General features: G+C 34.0%; 1 protein-coding gene and 1 pseudogene across 1 annotated transcript; both read right to left on the bottom strand.

Annotated features, from left to right (window-relative positions):
- Positions 1-2,901: 2,901 nt before the first annotated feature.
- On the bottom strand, positions 2,902-8,808 carry LOC129313018 (uncharacterized). The gene is made up of 3 exons (XM_054955843.1): positions 8,467-8,808; positions 4,083-4,197; positions 2,902-3,253 (listed from the first exon to the last, which is right to left on the bottom strand). Exons 1-3 carry the CDS (start codon positions 8,689-8,691, stop codon positions 3,180-3,182), a joined length of 414 nt encoding a protein of 137 aa, XP_054811818.1. The 5' UTR covers positions 8,692-8,808; the 3' UTR covers positions 2,902-3,179.
- Positions 8,809-23,963: 15,155 nt separating this feature from the next.
- Positions 23,964-25,054, bottom strand: LOC129314507 (glucuronoxylan 4-O-methyltransferase 3-like; annotated as a pseudogene).
- Between the last annotated feature and the right edge of the window lie 233 nt (positions 25,055-25,287).

The raw sequence follows: 25,287 nt of genomic DNA, 5'->3' as shown, positions 1-25,287 counted from the left end.
AGGAAGCACCACTCATGCAACAAAGCCAGAAATGAGGGAGCTTTCAGCACACGCATGCACAGAAAAAAAAACGCGTAGAAAAATAGAGCATTAAAAGAAAAGGCAGAAAAGGAAGAAAAGAGGAGACCGAGAGGGAGAGACCTGGAGTATAAAAACACAGAAAACAAGGGCACCAGGGAGAAAGAAAAAGAAGGAGAAAACAGGGGCAGGGGGACGAACAAAAAGAGGAGAAGAGAGGGAGAAGAAAAGAAGAAGAAAAACAGAGCAAGAGGAGGACAGAGAGAGCTGGGAACGAGAAACAGAGACTGGAGCTGACCGAAAGAGAAACATTTTGTTTCAAAAGCGTGACTAGGAGCTAACTAGTGGTTTCCATCAGCGAAAAGCTGTAGAGCAAAGTTGGAGCTCCTTACCTTAAAGATCTTCACCAACCAGACAAGTACACTGAGGACAGCAAAGTACAAGAAGGAAGGAGAATGAGAATGATATCCGCCTGAGTTTCACATCATCACAAGGACAGCAGCAGATATTTGAGAAAGGTAATAACTTCCTGACCTTTTACGTGTACACAATTGAGCGTTAGGTTTGCTCCCGATTTTGGTTTCAGAAGGTTTGTTTGGGGCGTGTATGAGGGAGAATTTAATCAACTCGTGTTAAAATTTATTTTCAATATTTTAATTATATATAGAACTTTATTTTAAACATATATATAAATTTTACCATACAATATTAAAATTAAAGAAATAAGAAAATAAAATGAGATTTTATATAAAGTTAGAAAATAAATATATTTTAGATCCTTGATGATACTTTCTTGTATTTGAAATAAAGAATTTTGAAAGTTTTGAAAGTTTACATATGGATAGGGAATATTTAAAAAAATATTTGAAGAGAAAATAGTTTTATATCACTGTGTTTTTTGTTCTCTAATTATGTTGCATACCTTAAATATACTCTAACATGTATTTCTATGCTTTTACAATGAGGTTGATTTAGTTATAATACTTTTGCATGATGTCTTTTTTGATTCTAACATTTTGAACAAAAATTTTATTGTTGAGCTAAGTGATAAGTAGATTCAAATTTATCTTCTAGCATGAAAGAGTATTAATCAACTTAAATTTAATTTCAATTTCTTTATTTCTCAAAGTCATACATTATTTTGTGTTTAATTTTCATTTAATAATAATTGATTAATTCTTGAAGATAATTTTGATTTTAGCATGACATCATTCACATATGGAGATTTTAAATGCATGGTTAAATGAAGGAATTTGTTCCTATTATTTCACAAATATAATCAATTAAAACATTTGAATGATATTGTGAGAGATTTTAAAAAATCTCCGTAGATATTCAACTTAATCGCCTCATTGTGAAGGATAATAAGTCCTCGCAAATGTCGTGATCATTAAGTCACAAAATAAATTTTGTAAATAAAATTATAAATGTTTTTTATAATATAATTAATTAATTAAATTAATGCATTAAATCTTTTGGTCATATGAAATTTTTGAATATCCATAAACCTCCAGAATGATCATCTTACCGTGAAAGTCAATAAAACTTCATAGGTATAGTGATTAAGATTTTTATATAAAAAAAATGCAAATTATATAATTACATATTAAAATATTTTTCTTAAATATATAATATTTAATCATTTATGGTGTGAGAATTTTGAATCTCTGTAGATATTTAGGATAATCGTATTATCGTAAAAGCTAATAAGGCTTTGCAGGTATGATGATTAAAATTCTCTAAATATATATATATATATATATATGCATGCTTGAATAAATTATTATTAACATATAAATAAATTTAATTCTTTTATCGTGAGAGATTTTGAAATCTCCGCAGATATATAGAATGATTGTATTATCGTATGAGCCAATAAGGTTCTGCAAGAACTGTAATTAAATTCCTAATCGTAAAAATATAAAAAAATAATTTTAAACCCTTTCTTTTCAAAAAAATTAAAAAAAATAGAGAAAATAATTGAAATTAAATCACCTTCTGCAATTTAAAACACACATATCAAAATTTTAAAAATTATTTTATTTGCAAAATGGTAAATCATTTTTAATTAATTTCTCTTCAAAAAAATATTTTCACCAATAACTTATAAGGCCCGAACTACGTGGACTTTGATCCTCATCACAGGGTACGTAGGCCTCAGAGTCAGATTTTGAGTTAAGTCCTCCCCGTAAATAAATAAATATTTCTCACTTAATTGTTATCATTTTTATATCAAAACACATGAATATAAAGGGATAATTAAAATAATTTTAAAACTATATTTATATAACACAACAAACTTCAGATAACCGTTCTTACGAACGGGTGTTGTGGAGTGCCTAACACCTTCCTTACACTCAATTGACTCCCGAACCTATTTTCTGTTTTCGCAGACCACCTTTATCCTCCTTTAAATGGTTTCCGAGATTTTTCTCAAAATCTTGATAGAGACTCCCATTTCTCCGGTCTTCCTTTCGAAGGCCGAAATCTTCACTCTCGCGCTATCCGCGTCGCATTTTAGGATGCAACAGAGACAACTAAAATTATAGGGAGGTTAGGAGGGAACAAATAAGAAATATTGAAATAGGAAACTTAATAAAGGAACGTTAACTTTTTTGAAATATTAAAAAGCAATTATATTTAAAATATTATTAGACACTAAACGTAGAAACTCCTTTCAATAAGAATTCAAATCTTAAATAGGGAACAACAATTTTTGGGCTTCAAAAATAGTACATAGGACCCCAAGTCAAACTTAGGTGGTCTAGATGCAAGACTTGCAATCAACCCAACATAGTGATCAAACAGACTAGTTAGTTTTCTTCGAGTCAAGTAAACAGCTCTATTTGCATTTAATTCTTTTATAAGGTCCGAAAGCAATGCTTTGAGAGTAAGGATTGCATCCATTACGCTTTGACAAAATATAATTTTTCGAGACTGCGTCATTTCAACGAAAATGATCTAACAGATTTGTAATGCCACTCATCTTGCAAGGTTACATGAACTAACTTTCACAAAAAGAAAACTAATTTGACTGTTCACAAAGTCATAAAATAAGTAGAAATACGTCACAAAATGCAGAATGCATTTGCCACACTACTGGGTTCTTTTTATCATTCTCTAATCCTTTTCATCATCTTCCCCTATTCTCTGTTAACATTTCAACGAACGCGGCGGGCTTTCTCTTCCTGTCCTATGCCAAGGGATTTCTGGGCGTTTGCAATACCTTCCGGATCTGCAGTGTAGCAAAACACAAACCATATTAACAATACTACATGGCAAAAAGATCTTACTATATCCTAGATACTCTCCTTGGTTCTTATATAAGTTATTCCCATCATTTTTATCAGAAATAAGGAAAACTATAAAACTAATTAACTCTATTTAAACATGAAATAAATTTTAAACTTTATCCTTATTAAATATACATACATCAAAAATCAAATACTCAAGCATTTAATAATCTTTCTAATATTTAATAACAGCAAAAGGGTAAAGATAGATACAACCATCATTGATGTCCAATAAATAGGATCAACATAAATACTCTCTTTCTCTCTGCCTTATAAATAAGATCAAAAGGGTAAATTCAGAGCATATTAATGTCTGCTTTAAGCAGATGTGATAAGTTGGTTTTGGCGAATAAAGAGCAAGAAAAGTGACTCTATAGAGTTAATTCAGTGGATACAACCCAGAGTTGCCAGTCAAATTTTGAATTTACAATTCAATAATCTTGAGGTGCATCTAACTGTGAAAATCCCAGCCTAGGTCAACTGTAATGAATGGGCCTGGTCTTAATGTGGGCCTGGGCCATGGAGAACTTCATGTTAATGGGCCAGATGCGTAAGACAGAAGAGACAACACAATTCTTCACACCCGATCATAAACCCTTACTCTTCTGTCATAACTCATAAGCATCTGGACCACTAACATGAAGTGCTCCATGGCCCAGGCCCACATTAAGATCAGGCCCATTCATTACATCAACATTTCCATAGAATTACTCAGCTGTATATGCCATTCATTAATCTGCTCAGGAAGAAGATGAAAGGAATCCAAATTACCAAAGAACTGTGTGAAAATGCGCGTGAAGAAGTTCAAGTTGCGAGAAACATTGTATGCCATGGCAGGTGGAAGAGGCTTCACCAGCGTGTCAATGCTAAAAACTCGTTGAAGAAACTGCAAGCAAAAAAAAAAAAAAAAAAAAAACATATATTCATTTAAAACTTGGAAAGAAAGCGACAAGATACTCCACTAATTTCCCAGAAAACAAAATATATGCAATCATTTAGAGTCAACGAAGTAAAGCGAAGCAGCCATTAAAGATGCAGCTAGAAAGGAATGCAAATTGCAATCTGTGTAATATACATGTGACATCTCAAATAACTTTCTCACGAGAAAGTTATATCCAATTAACTTCTTTCAATTTAAGATGACCAGTTAAAGCTTTAGGATAACTAGACAGCATACTTGGTGTATGGTTCCAAAAAGGTGAATCCCGAGAAAAAGTTGGGGCTCTACACCTACCACCAGTTTATCACGAGAACAATAAACCACATTCAGCATACATTAGTATAATATAAACTTTTCACAGCCAATATACAAACCAGCTTTCTCAATTATAGATACATTATAAGGAAAATTAACTAGCTGTGCATTCCATCAAGCACAGCTGATGAAGGAAGCAAGAATTTTCAAATACAAACGGTTTCCCAGGGCCCCATCTTAGCTATCATTTGACAGACTATAGAAGTACAATTATAAAGGCAATGCAACTTACGATTTTCAAAAACCCTGCACTTGCCTTCTATTCAACTATTCAATCTACAATGTAAACTAACCAACAGAGATGACAAACAACATTGGAATTTTAAAAACAAACACGAAGCAATTAAGGAACCTTACTCTGAACCAGGATGATTCAAATTATCCATTTCTAGGTAATATATAACTATTGTGCTGAGTAACTAAAAAATCATCTTGGAGCTTGAAGGTGCGTGGGAGATAGAATAAGGCCTAACTTCAGAGAATAAAAATTCCTCGGGGAACCTTATCTCTCTAACAACACATATGAAAATAAAATAGTGGATTTCGCAAGATGGGTGAGAAAATAATAATGAAGTTAAAACTTATCTGTTTCACCAGTGCAGTAAAAGGTAAAATATGGCTCCACTTCGAGAACAGTAAACTTCAAAGTTGGCAAAGATAGAAATCAAAGTGAAGCACTTGGAATATTTAATCACCCATATCAGTCAAGTCAACTACATCAGATCTACATGTCAAATACTTCACATTGTTAAAAAATCATGTCAACTATGTGGCTTGAATAAAGTGAGTTGCATTATGCATCCCAGATCTTAATAAAACCAGGTCAAGTCAGCAGGGAAAACAAGGATGTATTACTGTTGATGGCGCAAGCACATTTTTGGCTAGAATGGAAACAGATCATGTAGGGTTGAATTATTGTTGAATTGGTTGGCTTTATTGAGTTGTTCATTTAACTGAATTTGCAAAATCCTAATCCCTTCAACAGCAAAAATGTTGTGGCAGAAGCAAAACCTTTGTATTCATAAGCCAGCATTGGAGGAGCAATAAGTATTCAGAAGAAAAATCACAGTCAAATGACAGAGCCCAAATAAAGTAATAAATTGGCATGATATAGTATTTGAGAGCTACTTATAAATGAGCACATGGGAGCCACTTCTTATTTCTTTTGTTGTCATATTTCAAGCACAGTCAAATCAATGGATGAGACTGTGAAATTACAAAGTTTTCCTCTATCATCTAATTTAATTATTATCTTTCTAGTTTTGGCTTTACATCTATGTGCAACAGCTGCATAAAATCCAAAATTAAATTCCTCTCATTTAACAACAGAAAGTTTGAGTTGGGTCTCAAAGGCCAGCTAAGATTAGGAGAAGTCTTATGGCTTAACTAGCGCTTGTAGAAGTACTTATATTACCCACCAACAAAGTTTTCACATTAACAATGAAATTCAAACCCACAACCTCATAAGATGAGTTATATTCTTACCAACCAAACCAAAATTTGTTGGCAAAATTGAATTCTTAATTCCTAAGACAGAGTACATGGGAATTTATATGATTGAGCATGAGATAATAATAAGCATGGCAAAACTAAAGGGAGGAAAGTAATTTTGAGAAAGTGATCATGTTAAAAGCCAGGATGTTTTAATTTCTCACAAAAAGCAGAGAAAAAACTATAAAAATTATTACCAGGAAAAGAATAACAATGAAAAAACAAAAATGCAAATGAGTAATCTTCATCATGATTCATATGGCTGGAATTTATTTATGCATCACCAGTTAACCAGTATCAAGAATATCTTCAACAAGGATGATCTCAAACAATCTTAGCACACTTTAAAGTAAAGTGCTTTGCAATTTCTCTAATAACCAAATCACACCACTCAAAATATAAAACCTAGGTTTAGGAATTGGTATTTTATGTCTTTATCTTTAGTTACTGAGAACAGTAGGAATTATGTGTTCTTGTCTTGTTATCTCTGCGTTATGATACCCTGCTTGTAAATTTTTAAAGAATAAGTTTTGATTCATAATGGAAGAAATGTAAGAGTTATAATCAAGCTGACTAGGCCTAGGATAATAGTGTTTCAATACCCATAGAATAACATAAAGCTCCATTTAGAGTTTTGCATGCTAGGCTTTTCTTTGATTAGTGCTTTTAGAGTTATTAGAACTATAAATAATCTAGTAAGAAGCCTGAATTCTTGATGAATTATTCCCAACCCTATGAAATCTTTTTCTGTTTTTTTTTTTTTTTTTTGTTTTGATAAATCCTGAGAAATCAAGCTACAAGAACTATATTTGATTGGAAATAATGATCTCTATTAAATCAATTATTAAATTTAAACCACGTTTAATCTTCCAAGAGTAAAAAACTTCATGTTACAGTTTTATCATCATTGAAATGTCTAGGAAATTTTAGCCTAGCTAATAAAGCCTTAATCCTTCTGCTGTGTAAATTACCATTTCAGTGGCGAGCAACTATTACCAACTTCCTATCCATGCCCTTAAGTTTGTACACAATAACATAACAGTCATGAAGCTCTGTTACTGGAGCAGACATAAGATGGGGTTAGTCAATATATACTATTTTTCTTTTCGTACATGAATGAGGCCCAAATCAACAAACAACAAAAACTAAACAATCAAAAACAGAATTATTCAACCCTCTCAAAACCCAAAGCCACATCTATCAGCAAAATATATCAGCTGCACAGAATCAACCACCTGGCACAACAAATGCTTGCCTAAATCAAAATCAAAAGTCAAATTTGCTAAGGAATCTGCACACTGGTTTCCTTCCCTAGCAATATGAGTAACTTGGACCTCCCCATCAATCTCCCACCATCTCCGAATCTTATCCAAAACTCAACAGTACATATCAGAAGCATTTCTTCCCTTCTGCAACTTCTGAACAACTGATAAAGAGTCTAACTCCAATAAAATTCCTCTATACCCAGCATTGCAACACAACAAAGGACCAGTAAGAACAGCCCATAACTTAGCTTGAAAAGATGAACACCTCTCCACCCTTCTTGCAAAACCGAACAGCCAGTTTCCTTCACAACCTCTCACAAAACCTCCACAACCAGCTAGCTGACTGGATCCCTCACTAGCACCATCTGAAGTCTGAATCAAGTTAAAGATGGACCCTGGGAGGTGAGCAGACATAAGAATTGCATGAATTTGGTAGATACCACCCAACTAGCAAGCTTTCACAAGTTTTGTACTCCCTCTGGTTTTATATACAAGTTACTTCTAGCTAACTCACTGGAATTAAGGAGAGGTAGTAAATTATTGATGTTATCTAAAAAAGAAAGAAATGTCTCATTTTATATAAGTCATTTCTAACCACCCCACGGGAAATTAATTGAATAACCTCATCCGATAAATACATCAAAACTCTGCAATAAACATCTTCCAAATGGACAGAGCATGATAACTATGCGAACACTGGACAATTGATTTGAGATACTAGTTGAACAATCTAGATTTCATGAATAGTTGTGTACATATGAAGGGGAAAAATCAATTCTCCATAATTTAACTATGTACAAATAATCCAAAACGCGAATGCAGAGCAGCCTGCAAAATGCTTCCAAAATACCACAAAACCAGCAAGCTTTCACAGGTTATACAGGCAGAAACACAAAAATGAATAAATTTTGTACAAATCACACAGGAAGCAATGATTTAGTTTATCCGTATAACAAACCCCATTATAAGAAACCAACGGTGAACAAATTGAACAATCTCGTCCTAATGGACAGCATGATAATATGCTAGCATGGAGGACCATTGGAAAGAATAAAGCAAAAGATGAAAAAGGTTTAAAACCCATAATTGTTTAAAAAAAAAAAAACAGAATAATAATTATCCAAAGAAATTAGACAAGAGTAACCTGGAAATTGCGCTGGAAGCTGTAGCGTAGCTCCGGATCAATCTCGAGGGCTTCATCGTCATCGGGATCGTTATCAAGCTTAGACTTCTTGCGAGGGACATGCATAGTTGGAGTGGTGCCGGGTTGATTGGTAACTTTGAGCTTTGCGTCAGGGAATTCTGGCTTGTTGTCTTCTTCGCCCCTCCATGGAGCCGAAGACAATAGTTGCTTCTTGCTCTTGGCCATTAGGTCCGAAAATCAGGATCCCCAATGCTTCAATTATCAATCTGCCTCTCAGACTCGAGCCAGGTATGGTGAGATAAGGTTCTTGCTGCGCTTGCTCAGCCAGAGTCTGGTCGCCCTTGGAGCGGGCCCGGAATATAACACAAGAGACAAGGAATTGTGGGTTTAATTTTTATATTTTACAAAAATAATAACTCATATTATTTTATAATTTATAAATAATGAAAAATATTATAAATAGTATTTTTAAAAAAAAATATCATAAAAATTAAAAATTAAAACATGTTTAAATAGTAATTTTATGACAATATTATTTAAATAGTAACATGCTCCCATGATTGTTTTTAACAAAGTTTTGGAAGATTTATTATGTGTTAAATTTATTTTTTCAATTTTCAAAAGATTTCAGTAACTTTAACCAAATTTTCTAATACAAAAATTACAATTGAAGTATTAAGATTTTAAAAAATATAACTTAGTGGTTACCATTTAAAAGTTTTTGTTAGGTTACTTTAAAAAAACAATGTTGAACTCATTAAATGTGTCTATTCTTTAGTTTCAATACTAAAGTTGCTAAAAAAAGTATAGTTTATTTTCATCCTTATCTTAACAAAAAAGAAAAATAATATTATCTAATAGGACCCAAACCAGTATCACCATAGAAATAGCAACAAAAGATAGTAATAACAATAAATGAGGAGAAAATGCTAAGATTTTGGTATTAATAAAATGAGAGAAACCAAATCAGAGTTATAAGACTTCCTCTTATTTTAGCCAAAACCCTATCTCCCTTGAATGATTATAAAAGTAACAACATTACAAGTTCAAACCTCACAAAGAGGGTTCACTCCTTCTGACATTTGAAAGGCCAATCTCTCTTCATCATTCTCTTACAAAAGACATACCCACCTCAATACAAGCAAAAAGATTAATATAACACACAACATGGCTTTCCCTATAGCCCATACTTCCCAAAAGACCTTAATCATGGTAAGAGATCACAAGTTACTGTTCCTTACAGCTAGAGGCTAAAGGATAAACCTTTGGACCAATCAACATGTTTCTACTAGAGTCATTCTTCCCTTTTAACTTCCTTTGATATGTCTTAATAAAATAATGAAGGGCTCTATCATTACCCTCCCCTAAGAGTTTCACCTTGTTCTTAAGGGGAAATGCTGGAAATTGCTTGCAAATCAGGTCTATACATTCCCAAGAATTTTCAAACTCAAATAGATCTTGCCATTTAACTAACACTTCTTACTGTCCATTCATTAGCCGACGAACCCTTATAATGTCTTCAGGCTGCATTTGTAGTTCTAGTTCACTAAAAAGGGCTAAAGGAATGGTAGGGTTCACCACCATCGAAGGCACAGATTGTTTAAGTTGTGAAACATGTAATGCCAAGTAAATGCAAGTTGTGGGTGGTAATTCAAGTTTGTAGGCTACATTCCTAACTTTCGCAAGAACCTTGAAAGGGCTATAAAAATGGGGGCTCAGCTTTTAATTTACTCTCTTAGCCAACATTTTCAGCCTGTAGGGTCTTATTTTCATATAGACAAAATCTCCAACATTGAACTGTACATCCCTTCTATGTTTATTGGCTTGCTCTTTTATTTTGCTTTGAGCCTTAGCCAAATTGTCTCTTAAAAGGGAGATGATCTGATTTCGAACCTGAATTTGCTTATTTACATCCTCCGTAGCTGAAGGTTCACCACTCAATTTCAAGAATGTTGCAAGATCCTGACCATATACCACTTTAAAGGGTGTCATACCGGCTACCCCATGATAGGAAGTGTTATACCAATACTCAACCCAAGATAGCCATTTAGCCCATTGTGAAGGCTTCTCATTTGCAAAGCAATACAAGTAAGTTTCCAAGCTTCTATTTAACACTTTAGTTTGCCCATCTGATTCTGGATGATAAGGGGAACTAAGGTAAAGTTGTGTGCTGACTTGCTTTAACAATTCCTGCCAAAAGTGGCCTATAAAAACCCTGTCCCTGTCTGAAACAATAGGTTTAGGAAACCCATGCAACTTGATAATCTCCCTTATAAAGTTTTCAACAACATCTTTGGCAATAAAAGGGTGGGAAAATAGAAAAAAGTGAGCATATTTGGTAAGTCTGTCCACTACTACTAGTATTGTGTCATACCTCTTGGATTCAAGAAGTCCAGTGATAAAATCCATGCTAATGTCCTACCACACATTTTGTGGAATAGGTAATGGTTGCAGCAGTCCAATGGGGAATAAAGCTTAGTATTTATTCTTTTGGCACACCTCACAACTTGCCACATATTACTCGACATCTCTTTTCATTCCCTCCCAATACATAACATTGGACAGCCACTTATAGGTGCGTAAGTAGCCTTAATGGCCCCCATTGGGGAGTCATGATACTCTTTGAGGAGTAAGGGAATTTTGGTAGACTCCTTTGGTAGGACTAAACTCTCCTTGTAGTGTAGACATCCATTTATCAAGCTATACCCTTCTACCCCCTCTTTATCGATAATGAGTTGCTGCAGAATTTTGCTCAATTTTAGATCAGCAAGTACCTTTCTTTCCCATTCTTCCACATCAACAAATTGCCATAATGAAAATTCCATTAATTTAAGTGACTCTTCTTGCCTTGATAAAGCATCAACAACCCTATTCTCTTTTTCAGGCTTATACACAATCTCAATTTTGAATCCTATTAATTTGGAGACCTATTTTTACTGGTTTTCATCAATTACTTTCTACTCCAACAAGTATTTTAAAGCCTTTTGATCAATGTGGATAATGAATTTGTGCCCCCAAAGATAATGACACTACTTCTTGACTGCCATCACAATAGCCATAAGCTCCTTTTTATAAATAGAGCATTGTTGAGCCCTATTTGAGAGCTTTTGACTATAATAAGCCACTGGTTTGCCTTGTTGCATCAAAACAGCCCCTACTCCTATTCCTGATGCATCAGTTTCTAACTCAAGGAATGAAGAAATCAGGCATTATGGTTGTTTTAAGTTAATCAAAAGCTTTTTCTGCTTCTAAGGACCACTTAAAAGAATCCTTCTTAAGTAAATCAGTGAGAGGACTAACAATCTTCCCATAATTCTTGACAAATCGACGATAGTATTCAGTCAGCCTTAGGAATCCCCTTAAGGATTTTACATTCTTAGGCTCAGGCCATTTCACCATGCTTTCTATCTTGCTTGGATCGGCTTGCACCCCTTCATTTGATATTAGATAACCTAAATATTCAATCTTTAACTGCGCAAAACTACATTTCTTTAAATTAATAACAAGCTGGTTTCTTCCAAAATAGAAAATATAGTCTCTAAATGCTTCAAATGTGATGTTAGGCCATTGCTATATATGAGAATGTCATCAAAAGACACCAGCATGAACTTGCGTAAGTATTCTCTAAATACCTCATTCATCAATGATTAAAAAGTAGAAGGAGCATTAGTTAATCTGAAAGACATCACCTTAAATTCATAATGCCCCTCGTGTGTTCAGAATGCTATTTTATGCTCATCCCTGTCTTGATTTGAATTTAGTAGTACCCAGACTTCAAATCCAACTTGAAAAAAATTGTAGCTTTCTTCAATTCATCTAACAACTTGTCAATGGCTAGGATTGGAAACTTATCTGGAATAGTAATTTCATTTAAGGCTCTATAACCAACATAGAACCTCTAACTTCTGTCTTTCTTTTTAACTAACATTACTGGGCTTGAGTAAGGTCTAGTACTTGGTTGAATGATTCCTTACTTTAGCATATCTTTCATCAAGTTTTCTATTTCATTCTTCTATAAATGAGTGTATTGGTAAGGCTTAATATTTAGTGGTTGCCCATATAACTTAATTATGATAGCATGGTCTTGTGCTCGTGGTAGAGATAGGCCTTCCAAGACCTTGTAGATTGTAGGAAATTTTTCTAGCAAATACTAAATTTCTAGGCTCAAGATTGTTATATCCTCATTGCTGCTAGTCATCCCTCTATATTCAATCAAAAATTCTTCTCCTTTCTTACCTACTGAACAAATTAAAGATCTGAATATGATTTGGGCCTGAGTTAGAAAGGGTCCCCTTGCAAGCATACTCTCTTATCCTCATTGTCAATTTTCATTGTTAATTGGTTCTAATTAACCTTAACATCTCTTAAGGACTTCAACTACTCCATTCGCAGCACTGCATCAACTCCACTCAACTTAAAAGGATAGAAAGTTTGGACTATATTAAGATTTTGGACACTTAAACATAGATCCTTACAACACCTTTTCCTTTTTACAGCATACCATCCCCTACTGTAATGGTATATTCAGAGATTTCATCAAAAGGTAGACTTAACTTACTCTGTAAATCTTTAACAATAAAATTATGGGTGGCACCACTGTTAATAAGAATGATTATATGTGTGTCTCCAATCTTTCCCTTGACTTTTATAATGTGGTTATCGCCAAACCCAGCCATAGAATTAAGAGATAATTCTAGCTACGTACAATCCTCAATAAGTTCAGGATATCCACCTTCAGTTTCAAGTGCTGTATCATCTTCCTCGCCTTCTGTGCTGGCTCTTAACTTTATTATCAACACTTGAAGGTTCTTGTTTTTACACTAATGAGTGAGGCTATACTTATCGCCATATTTGAAACAAAGCCCAAGCTCTCTGCATCTTGCAATTTCAGAATCAGGGAGTTGGTGAGAATTTGCTCCTTTCCTCACTGTGGTTCCAAAATTCATGCTGCTCCCAATCTTCAAAGGCTCTGTTCTGGCATCATTTTTCTTTGTACCGTCCATAGAAGAAGACACTACCACACTAGTATTCCTTCCTCCATCAATCATGTGAGTCACATATGGAAAATAAGTGACTTGGGTTGAATCAGGTTTGGGTCCGAAATGGGTTCGCTGAACTCGGTTACCCCTCATATCTCTACAGTCTCCCAAATCTGATTTTTTTAGCCGATAATAGTTTGAATTCCTCTATAAATTCTAGTACAAACTTCTCTTGCTTAGTTGTAAATTATCATTCATACTCATCATTGGGTTATGAAGAGTGGAACTGTCGCAGCAACTCCCTTTTGAACTCTGACTAGTTACTCAATGGTATTCGTGTATCAAGCCACTGGTACCAGTTCACTGCTTTACCCTCCAGACATACTACTACTGCTTCGAGCTTCTCATGTTCAACTATAGAGTTAATATGAAAATACCATTCTACTCTAAAAAGCCACCCGAGAGGATCCTCGCTTGAGAATACAGGTAGTTCTAGTTTTCAAAACTTGCCTCCTTCTATCTTACCCCTTGTATTATTCTCAGAAGTTTCTATATGATGAGTGCCTTCCTGTTCTTCCTCATATGGCCCTGTCACCTTCTTTTCTAGTTGTGCTAAAGTTTCACTAATAGTCTTCAAGGTTCCCTTGATGTCACTTACATCCCTATTCAATACCCCAACCGTCTCTTTCAACTCCTATACTTCTCACTTAGAATACTGTACTTCCTCCGCCATAACTTCTGTTTAAATACCTAGAATTCATACTGCTTTGGTACCAATTAATAGGACCCAAACCAGTATCACCATAGAAAAAGCAACAAAAGACAATAATAACTATAAATGAGGGGAAAATGCTGAGGTTTTGATATTAATAAAATGAGAGAAACTGAATCAGAGTTACAAGACTTCCTTTGATTCTAGCCAAAACCCTATCTCACCTGAATGATCACAAAAGTAACAACATTACAAGTTCAAACCTCACAAAGAGGGTTTACTCTTTTTAGCATTCAAGAGGCTAGTCTCTCCTTACCATTCTCTTACAAAAGACATACCCCTCAATACAAGCAAAAAGATTAATATAACACACAGCATGGCTTTCCCCATAGCCGATACTTCTCAAAAGATCTTAATCATGGCAAAAGATCATAGGTTACTATTCCTTATGGCTAGAGACCGAAGGATAAACCTCTAGACCGGTCAACATGTTTCTACCAGAGTCATTCTTCCCCTTTGACTTCCTTTGATATGTCTTAGTAAAATAACGAGGGGCTCTATCATTATCACATTCATATATATGTAAAGCCAAATCTAAAAATCTTCGCCTAGTGCAAGATTACAAGTCTAATTTATTGGAACCCTCCTAAACATGAGTGGGTGAAGGTCAATACAAATGGTTCAAGCTGAAGTGTTGAGAAATTTGTAAGATGTAGTGGAGTTGTGAGGAATTAGAGGAGGGAGTAGATGATGAGTTTTTCAAGGAATCTGGGATGCTGTCATGCATTCCAAGTTGAGTTCTGAGGTGTGTTGACTAGTTTGGAGTTCTACTAATAAGAGCTAATTTTCAAAGGTTGTGGTAGAACTATAAAAGTTGATTTAATGGTAGTCAAGCAGCATCTTAAAAGGGCTATGGGAGTGTTGGGTGTAGGCTTGCAAGATGGATCGTTGGCTAAAGATGAAGATTATGTAAGTACCTTGGGAGGGAAATCGGTGTATCGATGCTTTGGGAACTCTTGTGGAAAGAGATGGCACTATGTCCAATTTGGCTGACATATGTAGCTTTCCTTTTGAGATAGGTTGATGATGTGGGTGGATTTAAGTTTTTTTTTTTTAAGTTTTGTTTTTTGTATCCTTAGGCTATAGGCTCTTTTCAAGGTTGTTAAATTTGCGAGTTTAAGCAAACTCATAATAGAAATGTAAATTAAAAATAAACTCAAATTGTAAATACTTAAGAGTTTAACTTTATTAATAAATAATTTTTAAAATATATGATTATATAATTAAAATATAAAATATGATTATAATTTAATTTAAATATATTCCACATATAAGTTATTAAAATTAAATCCATCTATATTCATAGATTATTATATTGATCATATAAATTTAAAAATAAGACAACTTATTTTTTTATATTTTTGGTTTTCTTTTTTATTAATATTAGTTTTTTTAGTTTAATTTTTTCATTGAACTGGGTTTTACTGCTTGAATTAATCAAGTAAACTCGATTAGTTAATTCATGAGTTTAATTGAGTTTTATCTAGTTTGAGCTTATGAGTGAGTTAACATAATTTTATAAACAAGGAATGTAAAAATGATAAATTTATAAAGTTAACTTAAAAGTTTGACAATAATGCCTCTTTTCCTACCCAAGAAAAATATTGATGCTAAATATTTAAAAGAATAATTTATCAATAGATCAATGATAAATGAAATATAAATGCTGTTTTTTTTTTGCCAAAATATAATTTCTTTTTCAAGTTTGAGTCAAAAGTTGGCTCTGACACTATTTGTTATAAATTAAAAATATATGATAAGATTATGAAGCATACTTTTTCTATAATATAAAACTTATCATTTTAAATAATAATTTTACACTCAACCATTTAATTGTGGGGGATTATTATTTGTCATCCTCTAGTAAAATTTCATGGACATATTTTTCACAAAAAAAAATTATATAATAAGCAATTATATATAAAATATTGATACTAAATATTTTTTAAAAATAATTTATCAATAGATGAATGATACATGTAGTATAATTACTTAACCTTCATCAATTTTTCAGTTATCATTTCAATAAATTATTTGATAAAGAATTTAATATTTAGTCATTTAATTATTTAAGTTAATAATATAGAGGTATATCAAAATTTAACTTTGAAATCACTTGTTAGAAATATGAAACTATTATCCAAAAATAGGAAAGATACTAAATTATTAGGCTCTAATACCATTAATTTTTAAAAATATGCAAGATTATATTTGTAAGTGATCATACTTGGAATGATGAATTTTTCTTTAAATATCATATAATTATTTCATATAATTAATAAAAAATATTTCACAGTCATATCTATGAATTGAAAAAATATGATAAGATTATGATGAATACTTCTTTTATAATATAAAACTTATGATTTTGATTAACTAACATGTAACTTTCAGTAAAAAAGGCGAAAGGTAACCAAATAAACTTTTCTACCTATTATCCTGCAAAATTATTTACAAGCTAAATGTGAAAATTACTTGCATAAACTTGTAGTTTTATTTATATTATGATTTTTTAAACTAATAAAGTAGGCTATTCGTGTTAATTGATGCATGTGCATAAGTGTTGTAATGTTCTTGCTTGCTATAACATGTGTAATAAGGATGCATGTGTAGTGTTGCAAATGTATGGCATGAAAAAGTGATACCCTAATTTAAAATAGAGGCATGTGGCCCTATTTTTTGTAAGGCTAGGAAGTCCTAGCCTAGTTGATGATGATCCACTAATAGGACTCAAGAGCGCATGAGTATTCACATAGCTAGAGGTAGGAGTTGACCTTGTGAAAATGTATAGACCATAGTTTTGGCGTGTGTGTGACGCCTATTGCCCTATGAGTATTATAGCTAACAGGCATGGTTGGGCTACTCCCTACTACTTTATGAGTAGTTGGTATTGGGAGTACTCGACATCTCGCCTGATTTGTTAGGGAAAATCTATAGTCTAGAGGTGGTAAAAAGGTATTGGCCCTATTTCTTCTATTGATGGCAAGCTTAAGCTGACCAGAGAGGTCTTGTATAAAGCCTATGGCTTCAATCAAGAGATTTGGAGGTTTGTAAAAATTGTTAATGTAACATATTCATGCATTGATATTTATGACTTGTATCAGTAGCTTATATATGAACTTTATATGTGTTTAAAATATGTGTTAATGCTACTCTATCCCTTATTTATAATTTTTCTTATCAATGGGTATTTAAGATTATCTAGTTACTTGGACTTCATGTCTATAAGTTCTAAAGATTCAAAAAGTCTAAGAAAGGAAGCATAAGAAGAGTAGCCGTGCCTATTACAGTTGTAATGCTACTCTTGGGATATAAATGTATATTTGTTAATAGTGCTGAAAGTTGCCAACTATGATACATATATGGATATATGTTGTTTTAGGGACTTTCTTGTAATACCTTTTGTCGCATCTTTTCCCTTTTTATGGTGTATGTTTTAGATTGGATGGTCTTACATGTTATTACAAGCAAGTATGTAATTTTACTATTTTGATGGAAAGTACTTCTTGATATATATTGAGATGTTGTTCCTAACTTGTGGTGTCTAGGTTGTACATACCTATGTAAAGCTAAAGTATTTTGTTAATAGGTAATATTTGACCATTGTAAAAGTTGTGACTTGTTCTACTAGGGAGATGTATGTGCTTATGCGGTTATTTGCATGTGTTAACTCATATAAGTTTACCTATGTAAAAAGTGGTGTTAAGTAACCAAATTGGGCATGTAATGTCTTATATGTAATATTGCATGCTAATCAAGTGTTTTTAGTTCTTTTAGACTTAGTTTAAGGCCCAAAGTGATCTAATGAAGTAAGATATTGAATTGGAACACTAAAGGTGCTAAGTTTTAAAAGAAAAGTACATTTTTCACCTTAAGTATTCAAATTAAGTTTGAATCATTGGATCATACCTGACCTTGCTTCATTAGTTAGCTTGTTTCTCGAGCTTCGTGTGGGTAGTTGAATCACTTTGATCAAATATCGTATGTGAAAATAGTATACGCTGGAAGTTATTATTAGATTAGCTGTCATGACAACAAAACCTAAAATTTACGCCTTGATGCATAAAGTGCATGCAATGGTGTATGTCATAGAGCATGACCTAGTATCTTTATGCCACATGCTACAGTATGTAATATCTGAGAAAATTAATCTTGGTTTATTAACCTAAGGAGGGTAACTAATGAGTTAATAAGATGTGTGGCTAGAGGGGTCTAATTAGCATAGTTGTGGTAATTTCAACCTTAAAAGTGGGTCCGAATCAATAGCAGGCTACCAGGCAAGGACAGAGGAAGAAAAAGTGAAGATTTGTTCTCTATGCCACATGCCATGGTGCGTGGTCAGTCCGCTATGTCGCATATAGGTAGACTTACATGCTATGAATTCTTCTGTGCCATGTGTCACAGTGGAGGGCAACTTGTGCTATGGCGCACAGGTAAAAATTTTAATAAATCAATTCATGTCTATGTGATAAAATAAAAGAGAGGAACGGAAGAAAATGAAGAGAACATTAGAGCTCTATCAGGACACGCACATTGGCTCTCATTATTGATGTTTTGAAGCTTTCAAACACCCAATGTAGGTAATCTAAGCCTTTTCTTCCTTTCTCTCCCTGATTTATGATGATTTATGGTAGGGTTTGAGTTAGAGTGTTCATTTTCAATCCATAGGATTATAGGTCCAAACCAATTAGTTAAAATAAGTATAATAGGAGGGCTTTATGATAAATAAACCCTACATTGATAGTTTTTATCAAGAGCTTGCTGGATAGAGCATTTAATATCTAAAAATCCACATAAATATGGTAGTTGGAAGAGGTTTATGTCCATTAATATCTTAGGAGGAGGAGTAGATTGATTTTATCCACATGATACTGGCAGTAACTATTAGAATTGAGAACTTAACTTGACACTGACTGTTAGAATTGAGAGGTAGCCCTTATCCTATAGTTGATTTGAGATTATCCTACTTATTCTATGAGGGACTTAAACATAATTAGTCTCCACCAATTCATAAGAAGGCTATATTAAAGGTATAACATCCCATGGTTGTTAGCATTGGGGAAAACTAAATTACATAAATGAGCAAGTTCACCCTAGCCCAATAACTCTTCATAAGTGAAAGGGTGGGTTAGCCCACGAAGGACGTAGCCACATGATAGCCACTGATTCATGTTGGAAGTAATAGGAGGGTATAAATTCGACATATGATCATGCATATAAGTCTAGTTATATGGCTGTTAGTTTTATAACCTAGCATGTGTTGAGAGAGCATGGTTGTTATTATTGCAACCTCATATTATATTTTACAAAATAACATCATATTGTAAATTATGGACTTGTTCACATGGTTGTTAGTTTTGTGTGGCCAAGTATTCATATGTGTTATATGTGTATTTGCTTATTTGCATCTATCTATTTACAATTGATATGCAATTATTTAAGTTATGTGAAACTTGGTTATTGAATGGTTATACTCACTCCTCAATTCTTAATATTTTTAAGACCTAACTCATCGGATTCGAGTTAGGGAAAACACACGGAGGCCTAGGATTGTGGAGTAATCTTCTATATGCCTCCTGTTTGTTGTTTCATATGTATATGTTATTGTATTTACCAACTAGGAACATTTGATGTTGTTTTTGCATTACTTGCATTATTTTGTGTACAACTTATGTATTTTGTGCCTTGAATTAGTGAGTTTTAATTATAAACCCATGGATAGGGCCAAAATACTTGTGCAAGTAGAAACAATTATATTTTAAAAGAATTGAAATGAAATTGATGAATTTGGGCAACATTTTTTCCCCTCTGCGTTTTGTAAAAATTGGGGTTAAGTGGTAATCTTGTGATATAAGTGTTTTTGATTGTGTGTAATGTATTGCATGAGTTCGCAAGAGTCCATTGAATGTGGTCGGATGGCTGGTATGAGCTATTAACACGTGTGATTGAATTAGGATACTCATTTGAGAAATTTTGTGAAAAAGTAGTTAAAATAGGTTTTGATGTTCAACTTTTTATAGAGTAAGAGTTTAAGTATAAAACTAATGCCATTAGCTAGAGTTAGAAGAAAGCTCTGCGTAGACACTAAAACCCCCTCAATTGGACGTCGGACGAAGATTTAGGATGTATTAGAAGTTCGCTCCCTATACTGTCAAATGACAGCACTGATGTTGTCAAATTCATGCAATGCACCATAGCGTATGGTGCCTCATGCCACAGCACATGGCACAGAGAAGATAAGCCATGGTACACATGTCACGAGTTGCAACGCACGTGTCATTTTCTCCACAAAATTTGTTTTTGAGTTTTAAAAACTCATGGCTTTGGATCTCATTTGATTTCTAAGCTTCCACACAGTTTTCATACTCTAATTTGAATTTATTAACTAATGTTTGAGATTTGAAATGTTGAATTTTGGGATCCTATTATAAATGGTTTGAGAAATTCTCTTTTACGGAATTTGACAACTTTAGTAATCTTCAAGGGATAATCTCTTAATTACCTTAATAGTAGAGCATTGTTTGGTTAAGTAAGGGAGATCTTACACAGTGCATGTAGTATAAGCCATGATGCATGGCCTTTTTTAGGAGAAATAACTATTTCACTCTTTCTTTTAAAGTTGAGAGGTTTATGTATGCATATTCACTTTTATTTAACCTTAAACTTATATTTGTGGGTTGAATTTAAAGTTGGGATTTCATATTTTCAAAACTTCTTTTAAAAGTATTATGATTATTTGTTCTAGTGTTGTGGTGCATATAAGTAAAGTCCACGATTAATTTGTGGGACTTTACATGAGCCTATTAGCATTTAGTTAAGGATGATGTCTTCAAAATGGTAAATTCTTTCTTGAATTCTGAATATTTTTCACTTCTTTAAACAAATCTTTCATCACATTAATTCTTAAAGGATAGAATCCAATTTCTTTTGAAGGATTTGAGCCCAATAAGTTTATGTAATATAGCTTAAAAGATTGTATCAAAGGTCATTTGCAATAGGTTGAAAGAAGTTCTTCCAAAACTCATCTCTCCATTTCAAAGTGCTTATCTTAAAGGGTGACTCATTTTTGATAATGTTTTGGTAGCTGCTAACTTGGTTCACCAGATCCATATTGAAATAGTGAAACGATGAAAATTAGGTGCTCTTAATCTAGATTTCTCCAAGGCTTTCGATCAATTATCATGGCAATTTTTGGAAGCCATTTTACATAGAATGAATTTTCTAACTGTATGTGTCAATATTCTTATGTAATGTGTTTTCTACATTGTAATATCACATCAATTTAAATAGTCACTTAACTCAACCTATTTTTCCAAAGAATGGCATTAGACAAGAAGATCCTCTATCTCCTTACCTTTTCATATTGGCTACTGATGTTCTATCTTGTTTATTGGTACATCATGAACAATAGAGATCTTTTCAAGGAATCAAACTATGTCAATCATCCTTTCCAATTTCTCATGTTCTTTATGTTGATAATTCATACATTTTCTTTCAATACACCAAGAGTGGTCTAGTGACTATTAAAGAAATCATTTATAGATTTTGTCACTGATCAAGGAAGGAAGTACATTTACAAAAATCTACCTTGCTTTTTAGCCCAAATATTGGGACAAACTTGCAATAAAAATTTTAGATTTTTGGGGTACCAATTGAGCACATATTTTGGGAAATAGCTAGGTACCTGAATTGATGTTGGTAGAGACAAGTAAATTATTTACATTCAAGTACTAGATTTTATTGATAAAAGGGTAACCTCATGGAAGACCAAATTATTGTCTCAAGCTTCAAGGTTGACCCTCATCAGATTAGTTTTGTCTACTTCTAATATTTACATTTTGTCTTTTCTTAAGCTTCCAAGAAAATTATCGATCTTATTGATGCCAAATTAGTCAATTTTTTGGGGAATTGATGAAGGCGAAAGGAATATTCATTTACTAAGGAAAGAAGTGTTATTTGGAACAGTCGAGTTTGGGGGTCTAGGCTTAAGGAATATTAGGAAGATGAATATGGCTCTAATTGCTAAAAAAATTTGGAGAATTTTGCAAACAGAACCTCAGTCATTGTTGGGAAATACCTTGAAGTTGAAGTATGTGAACTCTTGAAATAGTTTCTCCTTGAAAAGGCCTTACAATTCCTTATGGTTTTGGAAAGGTATCTTTGATTCATCAAATCTTATCGTTGATCATCTCAAATGGCAATAAGTTGGAAATGGAGCTTCCATTCTGATCGCTCATGAGCTTTGGTGGTCTCCTTCTAACTCTTCCATTGCCCAAGCTCTCAATGTCTTCACATTAGCCGATCTAATGATTCAAAAACCTAACTCATGGTCACAACTTAGTTGGAATATTTCTTTATTAAGGAATTTGTATGACTCAAATTCAGTTCGTCATATTATTAAGATTCCATTATCTTTTTGTGCCTCTATAGATTGATTAATCTGGAATTCTAGCACTTTCATTGTCCAATAAGGTTTTAGGTGTCTTAACAGGCTTGCAAGGGATTCACATCTAGCAAGAGAAATTATTTGTCAGTTTCTTTGGAAATTACATCTTGCTTATAAAACACTACTTTTTATCTAAAAATTAGTACTTAAGGCAATCCCCACAGGTGATATTCTTCTAGGTCATCATGTTCCTGCCCCAATTATGTGTCCTTGTTTCATACTTTTTGTGAATGTCCTTTTGTTAAAGCTATTTGATTTGGCTCTCTGGGAATCTATTTAGGAAAAATTTCTCATCAAGGTTTGACTTTTTGGCTTTTAAGAGTTTCAGATAAATTTTTATAGAGCGAAGGATTTTTCATTGATTGAGGAAATTCTCGTGCTTCTACATTTATTTGGTTGTTAAGAAATCAACCTTACATAAGGAGATACTTTTAACCCCTCATCAAGCAATTACGGATTTTTAGATGAAATTTATCAGACTTGTTTGTAATTGGAAAGTCTTCCGCGTACTTATCCAAGTGTGGGAAAAATAATAACTTGGAAATTTCTTCGTCAAGGAAAGTCTTCAATGCTTGCTACTCACCAGGCGTTATGGATTCTGCAAATGGTTCGTATATATGAACTATCAAAATTTCAAAATAAAAAAAGGAACTTTTTATGTAGCAGTGCTTTATTTTGGAGGAGAAGAGCTGCAGCAATTTCATATTACAAAATCTTCAATTTCTTCCTCGGACCAATTTTTTGAAGCTTGTCTTCGTAGCATCTTGCAATGGGTGATGGGCACTGGCAAACAATTTGTTATAGGAGGTTTGAAGTTGGGACGTCTAAAGATTATCATGCATGATGGAAACTTTATGTTTGCACAACCTTGCCAGGAAGGAAGTGTTATTTCGCAGGACTTTTAACATATGTTCTTATTTTAGCTTAATGTCAGTAGAACAAATTAAGCAATATTATACTCATTTATTCTCTTCTTTTTCTTCTTTATCTGTACAAACTTATGAACTGTAACTTTCATTACATTAATTTATCGTTGGACCTGAGACTGTGAGACTCATTCTCTAGGCAGACTGTATGGTCATTCATGTACGAGAAAACATACACATAAAAAGATAAGTGGTCCCCACCAAACAAGTGAGCCACATGCTCATTGGCTTCCTCTTTCACGCGCTCTTCCGCCTGAATTATACAGAAACTAAAATATCAAGACTAAAGCATGATACTTCCCGCCTTGTAAGTAAGCCACATGGTCTCTCTCTCTCTCCCTCCCTCCCTCCCCCCCCCCCCCCCCCCAATTGAAATTCCTCATTTCTTCTGGGGGCAAAATGGTCTACCCCCGGCGAGCTCTGTGGCTTGGAATAGTGAAGTGCCTTATTCTTCCTTCTTGTTCCCTCAAATATCCTTCACAAAGGAACCCTCTGGAAAACTTATCTTCCACAATCTATCCACATCGTGTACGAACACATCAGTCTCACCTTCTTCTCTGTTCCTCGCCATCATCCCCGCCGTGTAAATTGCGCTCATCCTCCCCGGAGCTCCGTCGAAGTATCCCGTCGGCGCGTCCACCATTATTACGTCCCAATCCACGTCGTATATCTCGCTTGGAAACCCCTTCAGTGCCAATTTGCACTTGGAGAATCTCGGGTCCGTCACTGTCTTGCAATCTTCTTCCTCCATTCCGATCTTCATCAGCTTGTCGGCCTCTCGGACTTTGGTGTCGTACACCACGTGGTAGGACTCCAATGAGGGCAATTTCTCTCGGATTTTGCCGATCCATACTTTGTCTTCCTCCAGGAACACTGTCCGGCCGCCGTGATTCAACGAGGTCCACATCAGGCTGTCGTGGCCGAGGCCGAAGACGAGGAAGTTGCAGGGCGATTTCCTCTGAAGAACTCGAGCTGAGACTGAGATTTCAGCTTGGGTTTGTTGGGGAGTGACGTTGGTGGTGGCGTAGTGGATTATCGCGTTCGCCAGAGACAGTGGGATTTTGGTGCATGTTGGCGTCAAGCACGGTGGAAGTTCCGATTTCGATGCCTCTGAAGCTTCTGGACTGATAGTTGTATTTGAAAGAAGGGTTTGTGGCTGAGAAATTGGGAAGAAGAAGCTTGATCTGAGTATGAAGATAAAGATGAGGAAAAAAGAAAGGCACAGAAAGGCAACTTTGAGGCTGCCTGTGAATTGAGTTTTGTTCCTTATCATTTTTTCTATAGAAAGAGAGAGAGATCACTGTGACTTGAATATAGAAGAAGGTGGGGATATGAGTTATTTGAAGGAGAGAAGAAAGAAAAGAATTGAGATTCGAGACTATGGATTTGCTTCAGGACAAAGTGAAGCTACATGGAGTTCACAATCGGGAGGAGGGAGAAAGAAATAGCAACGACTGTACAGCGCATCTGTGGCAGGTTGCGAAATTTAAAATAGGAAAAAATTAACTCACGATCTAAAAAATCAATTTATATAATCCACATCAATTAATATGTATTAACATCAATCAGGGAAATTCTTGCATGTACAAGAGTATGCCCTACATTCATATTTTATTAATAAAATTGTACCAATTCAATAAGAAAAATAATGTGTCCTTCTTTTTAATAACTTTATTTTTATAATAAAATGTTACTTCT

This window comes from Prosopis cineraria, unplaced genomic scaffold (assembly GCF_029017545.1).
Source record: "Prosopis cineraria cultivar Desert tree isolate PC_DT_omini unplaced genomic scaffold, ASM2901754v1 PC6, whole genome shotgun sequence".
NCBI lineage: Eukaryota > Viridiplantae > Streptophyta > Magnoliopsida > Fabales > Fabaceae > Prosopis > Prosopis cineraria.
Note: the sequence above shows the minus strand (reverse complement) of the source record. Positions and strands in the feature narration are given on the sequence as shown.